This window comes from Pelobates fuscus, chromosome 3 (assembly GCF_036172605.1).
Source record: "Pelobates fuscus isolate aPelFus1 chromosome 3, aPelFus1.pri, whole genome shotgun sequence".
NCBI lineage: Eukaryota > Metazoa > Chordata > Amphibia > Anura > Pelobatidae > Pelobates > Pelobates fuscus.
In genome coordinates this window covers 153,396,065-153,413,117 of record NC_086319.1, presented here as the reverse complement: position 1 = coordinate 153,413,117, position 17,053 = coordinate 153,396,065, and the positions used below count along the sequence as shown (strand labels likewise).

At 43.9% G+C, this 17,053-nt stretch overlaps 1 protein-coding gene across 2 annotated transcripts in view; it reads left to right on the top strand.

The window, feature by feature from the left end:
- Nucleotides 1–17,053, top strand: part of LARGE1 (LARGE xylosyl- and glucuronyltransferase 1) — a 641,175-nt gene that overhangs the window by 228,695 nt on the left and 395,427 nt on the right. For both annotated transcript variants that reach the window (XM_063447549.1, XM_063447551.1), the window contains exon 3: nucleotides 6,998–7,293. In XM_063447549.1, coding sequence (XP_063303619.1) covers nucleotides 6,998–7,293 — 296 coding nt within the window. The remainder of the gene's footprint in view (nucleotides 1–6,997; nucleotides 7,294–17,053) is intronic.

Genomic DNA, 17,053 nt, shown 5'->3' with positions numbered 1-17,053 from the left:
AACTACTTCCAAAAATATTCAGCTTTGATATTAAAGGGAAACTCCAGTGCCAGAAAAACGATCCGTTTTTCTGGCACTGGAGGGTCCCTCTCCCTCCCACCCACCAATCCCCGGTTACTGAAGGGGTGAAAACCCCTTCAGTGACTTACCTGGGACAGCGGCGATGTCCCTCGCCGCTGTCTCCGCCTCTGCGAAGCTCCTCCTAGTGATTACGTCGGCCGGTGGGCGAGACTAATCTCGCTCACCGGCCGAGGAGACCTAATGCGCATGCGCGGAAATTCCGCGCATGCGCATTACGTCTCCCCATAGGAAAGCATTGAAAAATCATTTCAATGCTTTCCTATGGGGTTTTGAGCGACGCTGGAGGTCCTCACACAGCGTGAGGACGTCCAGCGACGCTCTAGCACAGGAAACCTGTGCTAGAACCCAGGACGTGACCTCTAGTGGCTGTCTAATAGACAGCCACTAGAGGTGGAGTTAACCCTGCAATGTAAATATTGCAGTTTATGAAAAACTGCAATAATTACAGTTGCCCAGGAAGTGACTTCTAGTGGCTGTCTAATAGACAGCCACTAGAGGTGGAGTTAACCCTGCAATGTAAATATTGCAGTTTATGAAAAACTGCAATAATTACAGTTGCAGGGTTAAGGGTAGTGGGAGTTGGCACCCAGACCACTCCAATGAGCAGAAGTGGTCTGGGTGCCTGGAGTGTCCCTTTAATTAGTTTTTTGGGTTCATTGAGAACATGGTTGTTGTTCAATAATAAAATTAATCCTCAAAAATACAACTTACCTAATAATTCTGCACTCCCTGTATACGGTATTTAGGAAACAGGGACAGACTGGTAGACATTCTAGGAGAGACACAGTGAGCAAATATTAAGGGAAATAAAGATACTGCCCAATGTAAACACACACATACAGTACATGCATCATACATACACATTGCCCAATATATCCATCCATACACACACACTGCCAATACATACAACCATACACACCTACTGCCTAATGCACACATCCATACACACACACACACACACACACACTGCATAATACATACATTTTACAATGAATACATTATTTATCGCTGTGATAAATGATGTATTCAATTCATTTGGCGGGATTTAATTTATAATATTGTGGCATTTCATTTATAATGATGATGAGATTTAATTTATGTTACAGTGAACTTGTCTGACAGGTTCACTGTAAGTAAATCTTTTTTTATTATAATATATAATTATATAAATATGTATCATCAATATAATTGGTCACATACTCACTAGCACACGCACACTCTCACTGACATACACACACAATGTCACTTACACACTCTCACTAACACTCATACACACACTTATCCTGACATACACGATGGCACTTACACACTCCTACTGACATACACATGTCACTTGCACATTCTCACTGACATACACATAATGTCACACATTCTCACTGACACACTTAATATCACTTACACATTCTCACGGACACACATACACAAAACACACAAAACAAAAACAAAAAAACGAATAAAATCTGTCAACATTGAAGTTGCTGTTTAGTGGATAGGTGAGTGTGCTGGATCTTGTGTAACACATACACATAATGTCACTTGCACGCTGTCACTGACACACATACACATAATGTTACTTACACACTCTCACTACATACACTTAAAGTCACTTACACATTCTCACTGACACATACACACACTCTTACTGACCAGTCTTGTTCCTTCTGTGGGAGCAAGGGAACAGTGCAAACTGAACATAGGCTGCTCCCTGCAGAGTGTTTCCGGCCTTCACAGGCAGGCCTGCAGAGTGTCCCGGCTTCCCCTGCCTGCAGAAAGCATTCTGCTCGGGTTGCTGAAAACCCAGCTCCCAGAGCAGATAGTCGGTGGGCGTTATTGAGGCATAGAGAGCCCAGAGATGGCTGGGGGGTGGCTAAGCTCTTCAGCCCCAGACAGGAGCAGCCCGTCGGGAAACTCCCCGATAGGCACCCCCAGCAGGCTGGCACCCCAGGCAAATGCCTTGTTCACCTAATGGTGGCGCCGGCCCAGGCACTCCTGGAATCATAACCACTACAACAGCACAGAATTAGAATGTTCCTTTAAAGAAGCCTGCTTATTTAATATTGATATTTGCTTAAAATAAAAATGAAAAACTTTCCAATATCATTATGGCAACCATGCTTTATAGTAACAAGGATTGTTCAATACTCCTCATACAGCTGTTTTTAGTAAGAATAACAATTTATGTACATGTGAATTTTAGAGCATTTCTACTGTATTTAACATGCTATACTCAAGTTACCCAGAATGCACTTAATTTCCTTTCAGACTCAAACTCTTACACACCAGCAGACATTTAGACTTTAGAGGCGTTAAACGAGCAACTATGGCCCATGCTCTTAATTAACAGATCAATTAAGCAGCAAACAGCCAAATTAAAAGAGCAGAGTCTTTTCAGATGCAAGGCTTTAATTACCAATCCACTAGTGGCCTAAATTAATGGACCTGGCTACAGTAATAGAAATATTCCACAGAGACCTCAACGAGGCTTAAAGGAGTTTCTTCACGTCATTGTGTATAAAAAACACAAATTAATTTAATAATGGTAATAGTTATGTTTTTCCTTCTGTACTTTTCCTTTATTTTTTTTAGAGCTACGTTAGAGTTAATGCTGTTTGGTGAAAAAAAAAAAACTGTTTGCCAGCGTTTGAGAGTTTTCAGTGATATATAGGTAACATAAAGTATTAATCAGTTTTTAACAGCTAGGTGCCAGTATATGCATACAGATAGTTGCATTTTATGGTCTCGCCACAATATATCTCACATAAATGGAATATGCTTCAGATTTCCAGTGTTTTATAGCATACCTACACTGAATTGAAAAGACAGTGTTCTAGAACAGGATCAAAGATGCTACACATGTATTTGCTGATGTTTTCAGTTTAAAGAAACAATTTAAAGGAGCATCAGCACATCTAAGGTGCAATTTATATTGTTGCTATGCTGGGTGGCTATCATTTAAAAAGCATTATATATATATATATATATATATATATATATATATACACACACACACTCATTATATGGACAAAAGTATTGTGACGCCTTACCATTACACAATAGGGACTTTCATGATATTGCATTCTAAATACATAAACATTAATATATGGTTGGTCCCCCCTCTGCAGCTATAACAGCATCCACTCTACTGGGAAGGCTTTCCACAGGATTTTAGAGTGATTCTGTAGGACTTTTTGCCCATTCATCTAGTAGAGTATTGTAAGGCCAGGCATTGATGTTGGATGAGAATGCCTGGCTCGCAATCTCCGATCCAGTCCATCCCAAAGGTGGTTGAGGTCAGGGCTCTATGCAGGCCAGTCAAGTTCTTCAACACCAAACCATGTCTTTATGGACCATGCTTTTTGCATAAAGGCAGAGTCATGCTGGAATAGAAAAGGACTTTCCCCAAGCTTCCCACAATTTTGGAAGCATAGCATTGTCCAAAATGTCTTGATATGTTGAAGCAAGAGTTAATAATTGCATATTCGCTTATAAATGTCTTCCAGGTCAAAGTTGGGCATCTCTGACCCAGTTAGTTGTTTACCAACACATTCACAAAATATTAATATCTGCAAAAGACAGGGAAATAACAGGGTCATAAAATTAATAGCGTCATCAGCACCATGCAGTGAAACTGCTGAACTGTGTAAAGACATGTAAACACAGAATACATTTTTACATACAGTAGATTAATAGGGTTTTTTTGTGTTTGAGATACCTGTATTAACAAATTTACCCACTACCAATCTAAACCTGTAGGAAATCCAGAAATTACTTTTAAAAGTACCTGCATGATAATGAGTCGTAAGTCCTTTCTACTCCACAGTGGTTAAAACTGTGATTTGTTTTTAATAGTACATGTTCCAAAATAGCTGATCTAAAAAAATATCCTGCTCTACTGAGCTCAGATTTTTTTCAGGTCAGTTATTTGACCTAAATATTAAACATTGGTTATTCCCTCATCAAAATGCCATGTTTAGCGAATAAACCCACGAGTCTACTGATTCTTATTTGTTTTCTCTCAACATGCTCCATTTTAATCACTGCGCTGGAGGAGGGTCTCCACATTTACATAAGTCAATCCTATTATGTGCAATTTGCATACAATTAAAATTCAGCATAAATGCCATTTGGCATAAGCAAGTGTAATATATCAGGCAGTCTTCCATGTAAGAAATGGTAACTTTAGAGTCAATTTAAAGAACCTCTAGAGTGACCCACACCACTTCATCTCAATGAAGTAGTCTGGGTGCAGTGGTCATGTCATTTTAACCTTGCAATGTATAACACTGCAGCTTTTTAGAAACTGCAATGTTTATGTTGCAGGTTTAAATCTACCTATTTTGGACCCTTTCTACTTTCTACTCCAGAGCAAGTAAAACTCAGTCTGGGAGTCAAATGCTGCTCATTGAAGGAGGGCATTTGGCCATACATGCGTACCTCCAATCCACTGCTTCTTTATGACGTTAGTAGACATGACGATATCTTTGAAGGCGGTGTGGCAACTGCACCAAAATCGAAACAAGTAATCTGTTTTAGGCTTTTAAATTTTTGCAACAAAGGAGGGGTGGACAAAAGGGAACCTATAGCCCAAAAATAACAAATCCTTTTTGCTTGACTATACAATTCCCTTTAATAATTTTGCTGGTTACTCTTGTGTAGCTAGAAGTGTTAAGCCAACACTTCCACTTCTTCAGGTATTACATACTAGAAAAGGATAAGAGTATAACGCTCATCAAGGGAAAGTAAAAATACAGTGTCATTGCAGTCATAGTCTAATATACTGCCCAATATACTTCCTTCTCAACTGAATAATAATTTTCAAAAAATTAACTAAAAATAAATCTTGCTGGTATATCAAAAAGCTCATTAGATGGATCTTAAAGGAACACTTTAAACATCAAAACCACTTCATCTTACTTAAGCAGCTTTGGTGCATAGACCCTGTCCCTTTTCTTTGGCAATTTGAAAGTACTCTAGTACCTCTCAGACTGATAGCCACTAAAGGAGTTTCCGTATTTAAGAGCTTTAATTTTCACAATCTGTGTCATCATGGTGATTTATATGGAACAGTGGTTCCCAACCCAATCCTCAAGTACCCCCTACCAGTCCAGGATTTAAGGATTACCCAGTTGTGTCTGTGGTGTTTTTAGAAAAGAAAAAAGCACCTTAGACACAACAGGGTAATCCCTAAATCCTGGACTGGTAGGGGGTACTTGAGGACTGGGTTGGGAACCAGGGATATAGAACACTGAATTGGTGGAGCGTGATGGTTACCATCTCTTTTAGAAGCATTGGACTGAACAAAAGCCATCAAACGTGATGATTTTATTGGAGGAAGAGCAGCTGCAGAGTGGAGACTGTCAAGCACAGAAAAATAGGTCTGAATTGAAATTTAAAAAGCAACATTCCCATGTTAAAAAGATGATTTGTTTTTTTTTTTTTTTTTTTTTTAGATTTATCCTTTAAACTTAATTAGTAGAACATATATTCAGCAAATCTCTTAGAGCCGTTTTATTATTATTAGATGTATAGTTGTTTGCGTTATCATGAGTTAAAGGGAATATGTTTCCAAAAATGTATGCATTATAAAAGGTAGAGAATATATGAGTGTTTCATTTGAGAATTTTCACTGTGTATTTATCAAACACATCTCCTATCCTTTGGTCAGTGTGATTAAATCAAAAGAGCATTTATTTAAAAATCAAACCATTTTTGTTGTCGTTATAGTTTTCTTTACATAGCATAGAGATCATTGAGATAAAGAATCCCTTTGGGTCTGGTATAGCTTATAATTAGTTTCTTTCATTGGCATTTTAATTGACACTTAAAAAATATATATATAAAAATCCTTTTATTTTTAATTCTTGTATGTGTCAACTTTTCTCATTTTTATGTGTATTTGTTGTTTTTCTCCCATTGTTGAGAGATGCAAAATATGTCATTTTAGGGAAAATATTAAGATAATAAGCAGACGGCTTGTGAATGGAAAGCTTCCTGGAAAATAGTGAATTTGCAGTTTCTAAACGTGATTACTATATAAATTGGCTTTGTTAAAGGGATACTATAGGCACACAGATCACTTCATCTCAATTAAGTGGTCTGGGCACTATGTCCCTGTCATTTCATCCCTGCAAGTAAAAAACATTGCCATTCTGACAGCCACTAGAGGCTATTCCTCCGAAACGTACTATTTCAATCAGACTAACCACCATACTAGATAATGATTTTGAAGTAGGTGAAACATTTATAATAGTGCACATACTAAATAAACAACATTCTAAATTTTACAAGGGTATTTAAAGTCTCCTGAAAGGAACACTGTAGGCACTATAATAACTTCATATGTTAAATATGTCCCACTTTGTCCTGTCTTGTTGTATTTTGTTCCCTTGTGTGAGGGCTTGACAGCACCGCTTCCAGTCATGCTCTCAAGTCCTCTAATTCAGAGAGCCAGTCCAGCTCTAATACCTACTCATAACGCGACCATAAAATGTGAAGCTCACCATCTAACTATCCCCAGGCTGCAATTCACAAACAGTAGATTTGTGGGCAGTGTGCTGAGCTGTCAATTAGTTTGCCAAACGTAAACGTGCATTGTAGGGCTCATGACCTCTAATAAAAAAACATTGCATTTAATGCTTATCGAAAAGAAGAAATTAATTGGCGGATTGCAATGAATACCGCACAAGAGCCTTCTATCTGCAGTGCTCCTCTATGAGAACCATTGGATTGAGCAAATTTGATTTGAAGATGCATAAATAATACAACTGACATAAACACATTAATGGAAGAAGTACAGTGTTCATATATAATATAATACATGCTAACTGAATGTTGTGAACCCAGTGAACTAATGGTATGTTAATGAAGATGGTTTCTTGCTTTTCCATATTGAATCCTGTCTATTCTTTATTTGTAGATGGAAAGTCTGTCTCCTTGTCACCACTGGACTCTCAGCCTCACAGCCCTCGCTACTCCGCCTCCAGCCAGCGAGAGAGCCTGGAGGTGCGCGTGCGAGAAGTGGAGGAAGAAAACCGAGTCCTTCGTAAGCAACTCAGCCTGGTGCAGAGTCGTCGACCCTCCCACCGCCATGGTAACCGCTCCAAAACCTACTCAATGGAGGAAGGAACAGGTGACAGCGAAAGCCTGCGGGCAGGAATTGTGGCCGGTAACAGCTCAGAATGCGGCCAGCAGCCAGCTGTGGAGAAATGCGAGGTATGTTAATATGTTTAATATGTATGTCTCCAGCTGTTTTGCATTTGTTAGGACAAATGTTCCTAGACTTTTAGAACAGTGGGCTTCCAAGCTTCAATATGGAGAATTCCTAGATACTGTAAGGTCATAGCAGCACAGGTGACTTAGAAACACTTAAAGGAACACTAGAGAGAAACCGACAACTTCCTCTCGTTGGAGTGATCGATGCAGGAATGGCAATGTTTACACTGTAGGATTAAAATGCCTCTAGTGGCTGTCTTACTGAGTAAAACTAACCTATTTCAATCAGATGGTCTCATAGAGACCATGTGAATGGCACAGCATGGTATTTTGCTGCACATACGTACTAGACTCTCAATTCTTCCCATTGCAAAGTACTGGATTGGTTGAGATCACCCTGGAGGCAGAACCAGCTGCAGAGACTGCACTACAGTGTGGGAGAAAAGGTAAGTTAACTTCTATATTAATTTCTTACAGGTGGAGCCAGGCATCTAAACAGTAAATAGGTCACTATAGTGTAAGGAAAACACATTTTATTCCTAACACCATAGTTTTCCTTTGAATAAATGTTTTATAAGATTAAGGAGTTTGTTTACTTAATTGTAGAGATTTGGAAGCCTGGTTTGTAAAATGTGGGCCATACTAGTAGACTTAAAGAGACACTCCAGGCACCAAAACAACTTCATCTAAATTAAGTTGTTATGATGTCAGGAGGCCCCTGAGGCACTCCTACCTCAACGGGTTAAATAATTCTCGAACGTTTAAACCCCAAAGTTGCCTTCAGCAACGATGTCTACTTCCCCCCCAAGCGAGGAGCACCTCCGGGAAAGGGCGCCACAGAGGTCTGCTGACACTCTCAGCCAAGCAGCAACTCCCCATTCACTATTTCCCCATTCGCTTGGAAAATGTATGTTTCTTTCCAAGCCGGTTTAGTGAATGGGGAGTTGGTAGACATGTGCAATTCGGCTCGATCCGAATGGAAATTCGGACGAATTTCGGACATTCGGATGCTTCTGAAGTGCTGAATTTCAGAAGTGCCAAAGTGCTTCAGACTTCTGAAAAGTGGAAAAACGGGTAGGGGTAGGATTGGGTTTGGGGTAGGTTAGGGATAGGGGTTGGGTTAGGGTTAGGAGTAGGGTTAGGGTTATGGTTAGGGTTAGGAGTAGGGTTAGGGTACCTCTACCCTTAACCCTAACCTACCGCTACCCATAACCCTACTCCTAAACCTAACCCTACCCTAACCATAACTCTACTCCTAACCCTACCCCTACTCCTAACCCTACTCCTAACCCAACCCTAACCCTACACTTACCCGAAGTGCTGAATTCCCGAATTTTGGAAGTGCCGAACCGAAGTGAACCGAAATGCATCTTCGCCTATGTACCCAAAAATCCTTGCACCGGCCCTGTGTGGAGTGGACATCTCTGCTGAAGGCAACTTTGGGGTTAAACTGTTTGTGATTTGTTTTTTAACTCCTTAAGGTACATTTAGATTTAGTTAAGTTGTTACGTTGTTTTGGTGCCTGGAGTGTCCCTTTAAAATAGTTATAAAACCTAGCTATGATACCAATATAGATCTCATGGACTTAGTTTAGTCAATCGGGTTTAGAGTTTAGAATTCATTGTTTAATGAATAAACCTTAAGACACATCCTTCATAGACGAGAGCACTGGCATATATATCATCTTAAATAAATCCTGGACTACAAATAATAATACACATTTTCCATTGTTACATAAAAGGAAACTACGCATATGTTGTCCATGCCAGTTCATTGCCTCTTGCGGGACCTGAGCAATTGTCCTCTTTTGACATTTTGGGAATGGCATGTTTTCTTCCTTCAATTAAGAGAAGCTGTTATCCACAAGTAGAGATTTGCTCCACTTGTATTTTTCTGGGTTTATCACAGCTAATGTGCATGGCAAAATTCCCATTTCTGCTCATATACTGGTGTTTCAGACCACGTATGATACCAAATAATATCTAAAACTGTTTAAACTCTCAATCTCCCTACCTCCAATTATTCTGTAAAGAATTAACAAATTAAAAAAAAAATGAAAACAATCAAATTGTATAAATCTAAATAATTTAAATTCGATTTTTCTTTATGTGTCCTACATTCATGTGCTAACGATGCATCCAAAATATCAAATAGATGGCATAACTGCGTGTTTAAAATGTTAATCGTTTCAAAAATTCTGTAATGTTGTGGCATTCAGAAAAGTGCAGCATCATTGCAGCCTTGTTAAAAATATCTGCATTATAATGGCTGCAGGTTGGACAATGATTAGGGGTTAGTTAGTGTTAGATGAATTATGAACATTAGTATAAAGGACACTTACAAGATTATGTGGAAGCCAGCCAGGATAAGAGTGTTTGGCGTTACAGTCCACACCTCTAATGACCACATGTGTCAGTGTTACACCACTTTACCGTCTCAGTACTCTATTGTTACACGGTTAAAGAATAGTTTTCAATGGAGTTCAGCTTGGTGTAATAATGCTGACTATTTAAATGTTGTTTGAATGCAGTGTGCCATTATAGCATTACTATCATAACTAAAAGCATTTTGAAGGTAACATTTATAAAGTGAATCGTTTCTTCTTAACATACTTAAAAATAAGGTATAAGCCAGCTGTGCCATGTTTAAATGCATGCCTACTGCTAACTGTCTCCTGGAGCTAATTCAACACTGTTAAAATTAGCTCTTTATGTTCCTGGGCATATTTAAATCAAGAGAAATATAAAAAATGTATTTTTCCTTGCAAAACACTTTCTAAATAAATACCCTCTGGCTCTTGAGGTCCCCTGGTCTAGATTGGTAGCAGTATTTAAAAAAGGAGCGGTAACCTTTAAAGGGCACATTCCATAAGAATGTAGACATTTTCTTTGAGTGTACTATTCAATATCGCATACATTAGTGTGGTGTGCTTCTTTCTATATCTGCTAATGCTCCACATGGTGGGTTATGTCATGGACTTTCCATAATGCAGTAAGATAAGCACTAAATGGGGAAATGATGTAGACTCCGAAGAAAAAGAGCGATTTCTGCTCAGCTATCAGAAACACGTTATTTCACAAAGAAGCTCTGTTTAAATTGAAAATGTAAAAATGTCTCTTAAAGAGCCCCTATACATATTATAAATAAAAAAAATGTAAGGACAGATGTGGCTTTCTTTTGATACCATATATATAAAATATTAAAGGGACACTATAGTCACCAGAACACCTACAGCTTAATGTATTTGTTGCGGTGAGTATAGTATGTTCCTGCAGGCATTTTAATTTAAACACTGCCTTTGGGATACCTCCAGTGGCAGTCACTCAGACGGCCACTAGAGGTACTTCCTGAGTGCAACACTGACATTCAGCTGAGTGGCCAGCACGGCGTTTGGCTCCACGGCCTGGCCCCACATCCTTGGCTGAGATCATCAAAATTGGCAATGGAAAAGCATTGGATTGGCTAAGATCGTACATTTTGCTGATCTCAGACCAAGAGCCGGAATAAAGTTGAGTTTTTATCCTATATAGGGGAGCAAGGGGGGCTGGAAACCTAAATAGTGTTTTTAACACTATAGGGTCAGGAATAAATGTTTGTATTCCTGACCCTATAATGTTCCTTTAAGAACAGGAAAACATTATTTTCACTGTTACAATCTGTTTACCACTAATGCAAAAAAAAAAAAAAAACAGACAAAACTCAAAAATTATTTACTTAATAGTTCTGATTGTTAAAATGCCTAATACGTCTAGGATTTCAATTACCGGTAGTTTTTGATCAAATAGGACAACTATTGTGAAATACATTTATTTTTTATAATTCTTTAATTTGTAGTGCAGAAAGATAGAGATACACAAGCTTGTAATGGTCCAACAACATAAACAAGCAGAACTTCTCACAGAGAAAACCATATATGAGGCATTTGAGAACAGTGCACCATTTTTGTATAAGACTGGCATATTCAGGCTATGTTTTCATACTATTAACTCTCTTTGCCATCACAAACAAATTCCTCTGCTACCTTTTGTCTCGTCTCCCCATTTTAACCTTTAGATTGTAAGCTCATGGGCAGGGCCCTCTAACTTTTGTATCCGTCTGTTCTTATTGTATTGTATTTTTTCCAATTGTACAGCACTGTGGAATTTGTTGCTACTTTATAAATACCAGTAATAAATACAAAATAAATATCTAGAAATTGGATCGATACAAATTAGCTAGGTAGGGGGCGTGGCCTGGAAGCCGAGGAAGATGGCAGCGTGATTCCTGAGCTCCCTTCCAGGCTCAGCTTTTTTCAGCTCTTTTCCTCGCCAAAAGCACCTTACTACCCCGACAATGGGCAAAACTCACAGGGCAGCACAAGCCACTAAGCCTGCCGACACTCCCAGAGGGAACAGTCACCATTCCCTGCGGCAATACCTGATCACCCCGGCGGACCCGGACACGCAGGCATCCAGCGACTCTGCGGCCTCCGAAGGGTTTTTCCCGCCATCTCCACACGAGGGGGAGACCCTCACCGAGACCCCCGCAATGGATACCCCAGCTACCCACCCTGGCTGGATGGATATATTGCGTAATCTGCCCACCAAGGACGAACTGAGAGCAGCGAACAATGAGCTCCGCTCCTCCATCACGTCGGAGCTGCAGGCCATGAGAGAAGAATTTAGCGGCCTACGTCAGAGGGTCTCTCAACTCGAAGCGGACTGCGACCACATGTCATCGGCGCAGTCCGCAACCACAGATTCCCTGCAACTTAGCACTCTTCAAATCCGGCAAATGGCTTACCACCTAGAGGACCTCGACAACCGGGGCAGGCGGCAGAACATTAGGGTCCGTGGCGTGCCGGAAGAAGTGGACGACACAGCCCCAATACAACACACCCTTACGGGCATATTCAACAGCCTCCTGGGCAGACCACCACAGGCCCCACTTGAGATGGTAAGGGCCCACAGAGCTCTCAGACCGAAGGGACCACCTGGGGGCATCCCCCGGGATATAATATGTTGCATTGCCAATTTTCAACAAAAGGAAGAGATCCTCCGCAAAGCAAGAGAACTGGGCAAGGTGCTCTTGGAGGGCACAGAGATCCAGCTTTACCCGGACCTGTCACCCACTACGCTGGCATATCGCAGGGCTTTGCGCCCCTTTACCAGGCAGCTGCAATCTAACAAAATCAAATACCGCTGGTGCTTCCCAAACGGACTCCAAGTGCATACTCCAAAAGGCCCTTTTGAAATCAGGGAGAAGAACGACATGGAGGCTCTTGCGAGAGAGCTACAAATAACACCTGCCTCACTAACCTAGCCTGACCCTCTACTGCTCTATACACCTACCCAGAGAATCGGGAGACAGGCCACCGGATCCCAGATACCAAGGACCACACGCCAGCAGGCGACGGGCCCACGTGGCCTATAAACAGACGTAATCTCCGAGCGGCACCTGTCCCGTGGACTTCGGGCCCAGCAACGGGGTGCCCACCCCCTCGAGTTCCACACAACCTCTACCAAGATGACCACAGCCCCGGCGCATTACCACAGACCTTCCAACCCACACCTGGAACTGTAGACACCACTACCTGACCCTAAGCACAGGCCCCCTTGCCCAGCAGGGAACCGCGATCCCGGGGCGCTAACCCAACTAACGACGAGATCAAGAATGCCCTGGAGACTACCACGGTTTGCGGTTCGCCCGCCACCGAGCCTGCAGAGTAACCACGGACTTGAACTAGGTCACCACAGGCCGCTGGGCCGGCCCGGACTGAAAGGAGCTAGGGCTCCAGGGGACTCTGTCTCCCTGTCTGAGAACCACAAGTACCAATATGACACGGGCCTCGCGGCCTAGGGGCCTACTCACACCTGAAGCGGGATGGAGGGGAGGGCTAGGCTAAGGGAACATCTAGGCGGGAGCGTGGAGGGGGGGAATCCCTACTTATGTTATACAAATGTGTCTAGGTGTCGGGGGCTGCGGGGCGGGCTGGGTTACCGTATCCTCCTCAGTAGACCCGTGATGACCTTTTCAGGAGCGGGCTAGGGGGACGGGGACCTAGCGCGCCCGGGCCGCCGAGAGGGAGGGAGGGGGAGGTGGGAAGCCTTTGGAGGGAACACTATTTCAGGGAGGGACGCAGAGCCTTAGGAACGGGGGTCGCAGACCGGGCCGGGCAACCGCACCCTCCTTTCAACCTGTGACGACCTACCCAGGAGCAGGTGGGGGCGCGGGGACTCGGCCCGCTCGGGCCTCCGGACGGTAACCGGAATACAATCACAATGGCCCTGAGAGGGCACCACAGGGGGGGGCATTACAGGGAGGTCTACTTAGGCCTCATGGCACGGACCTCGAGAACACAACACTGGACTGCCTAGGGGCTGGGCCTTTACGCTGTGGGACGGGTGCCACCATATCCTAACGCTCACATTCAAATGTATATCCTAATCCATGTTTACTGCTATTGTGTTTTAATTACTTTTGTTTACTGTTGATTGCTGATACGGAAATGTATTTGCCCCACACACCTCAGGCGAGGACACGCATACTCATGATACAGCAACTAATAGAGCCACGAAGGAGACACACAGGAAACCGACTGAGTAGGACGGTTAGGGCTGACAAGAGATCACAAGGTGACTCGCCCACGACAGTCCGCACACAGCGGGACCACGACTTACTTGGAGGCCTAGGCCTTCCTCCTATTCCCCCAAGGGACAGGCGCCACACTTAGGTGGCCGAGACACCGGGCCCTCTACTAGGCTCGGGTCTTAGGGACCGCCCAGACGCCTTCACTCTAACGCCTCTGATGCGGCGGACCCCCAAATCCAACCCCTAATCCCTTAACCCGGACGCTATACAGACCCCCCTATTAACGGACGACCGACGGACTGACGGTTTCTAGAGATGTCACTCGCACCGGCCAATCTTACGATCATATCCCTAAATGCGAGAGGCCTGAACAAGCCTGAACGCAGGGCGACTGCTCTGCGGGACTTTCACGCGGCCAGTGCGTCCATAGTGTACTTGCAGGAGACACATTTTAGAGAAGGGTCCAGACCCAAGCTACAGGATCACCGATACACTACAGGGTACTTTAGCGATTACCACGGTGGTAAGGCGAGAGGTGCGGCAATACTCATACACAAAAGGGTACCCCTCCAGGAGACGGGAGTTCAAACGGATAGGGAAGGTAGATATGTGTTCCTGAAGGGAACAATTGCGGGCCAGACATACACGTTCGCCAATGTGTACGCCCCCAATCAGAGACACCATAGATTTTTCTCACAGACCCTCCGCAAACTGGCGGCATTCACTGAGGGCATACAAGTCCTAGGTGGAGACTGTAATCTGGCGCTAGACCCGAAGTGGGACTCATCCACTGGCACTTCACAGGTCCCGACCCAACACCTATCCACAATTAAAACTCTCCTCATTAAATACAAACTAGTGGATAGTTGGAGGGCCCTCCACCCGGACGAACGGGACTACACATTTTTTTCACACCCACACAACTCATACTCCAGGATAGATTACTTCTTCCTCCAACACTATCACCTACCACTGGTCCTACAGACAGAGCTTGGCACAGCGACGTGGTCAGACCACGCCCCGGTGACGCTCACACTGGCCTCACCTCTATTCCGTCCCAGAGTAGCCAAGTGGAGACTTAATGAATACTTGCTTTCCGATCCCACTGTTAAGGCGGACATAGCATCGACCCTCAGGGAGTATTTCTCCATCAACACACCCGACCAAACGACCCCGACGATAGTATGGGAGGCACACAAAAGCGGCCACTTCATTAGACAGGGCGCCACACTGAAAAAATTGAGGGAGAAGAGACTGACCACACTTCTAACAGACATACAGGCCATAGACGCCCTCAACAAAACCCAACAGACACAAGCACAACAGGAACAACTGCTCTCACTACGTAGGGACCTGACCAAACTGCTTCAAACCCGATACCACAGAGATGCGCTGCGGCATAAGGCATTCTTCTCTCTACATGGCAACAAGAGTGGCAGACTCCTGGCACGAATGCTTGCTAAACGCAGACAACAGACATATATTGACCGCATCCGCGACAACACGAACACGCTGCACAGACTCCCCGCCAAGATACAGGAAGTAATCAGGTCGTACTATGCGGACCTGTACGCACTCCCAAGCCCGACATCGACACAGGCAACCACGCGACTATCGGACTCTATCAATGAATACCTTGCCAACCATACAATACCCACACTAGCGACACGGCGACCTTATTGGACGAAGCAATCACACTGGAGGAGCTAGCCGCGGCTATCAAACGAACGGCACCAGGCAAAAGCCCGGGCCCAGATGGCCTTCCTCTCTGCTATTATAAGACATATGCTGACATATTGTATGACCCTCTGGTAGCGGCATTCAATGCCATTAGGGAGGGACACCACTTCCCCAAACAAACGCTGGCGGCCCATATCACCATCCTCCCTAAGGAGGGCAAAGATGTAGAACATTGCGGGAGTTACCGACCCATATCCCTTATAAACTGCGATCTTAAATTATTAGCCAAAATACTGGGCACTAGACTGCAGACACACATACCCACACTGGTACACCCGGATCAGGTGGGATTCGTGACGGGGAGAGAGGCCCGGGATAACACTATACGCACCCTCACGCTGATGCACGGCGACAAACACAGAAGAAGCAACCTTCTCCTGCTGTCAACAGACGCGGAGAAGGCCTTTGACAGAGTCAGCTGGAACTATCTGTTCCGGACACTGACACACGCTGGCCTGGGCCCGGGAATCATGGGGTGGATAATGGCTCTATACTCACAACCCTCAGCCCAAGTGATAATTAACGGGGCGTTATCAGCACCGTTTGACATTCTAAATGGCACCCGACAGGGATGCCCTCTCTCACCGCTACTTTTCGTGCTGGCCCTCGAACCACTCATGGTAGCGATTAGGAACAACCCTGACATAATGGGAGTCCAGACAGGGATGACACACCATAAAGTAGCGGCGTATGCAGACGATCTGCTTTTTTATGTGACGAACCCGGAAGTATCTCTTCCCAACATTCTGAAATCCTTTCGGGACTTTGGGAAGATATCCAACTTTAAAATAAATCTCTCAAAATCATACATACTGAACATCGACATCCCGGAGCACAGGGCGACACCGTTACGCCAACATTACACATTCCAGTGGGCCACACATAAAATTAAATACCTGGGTATCTGGCTCACACGAAAAGCAGGAGACATACTCAGGGAAAATTTCGACACGATACACGCACGGTTCCGCACTGAGCTGAAGGAATGGGCACACCCCCACATCTCGTGGCTGGGCAGGATACAAGTAGTTAAAATGAATTTCCTCCCCCGCCTCCTGTACCTCTTCCAAACCATCCCCATCACGATCCCCCGCACGTTCTTCACCACACTCCGCACAGCCTTGGGTAGATACGTCTGGAATGGGAAACGACCGAGACTTAGACACACACTACTGACACAGCCGAAAGATAGAGGTGGCCTGGCCCTGCCAGACTTCACCCTCTATTACAGAGCATGCCATCTTCTTCGGATAATTGAATGGACCAAACCAGGGGTCCAGAACCAATGGAAGCAGGCAGAGGAACATGAAGCAGGTGCTCAATACTACCATGGCTGCCCCCAGGGATAAGGCGCGAGAACAGGAAATACTCCCCGTACGTAAAGGCTACTCTGCAGGAGTGGCACAGCTCAAAGGGGAAACACGACTTAGCACCATACCCATCGCCCCTG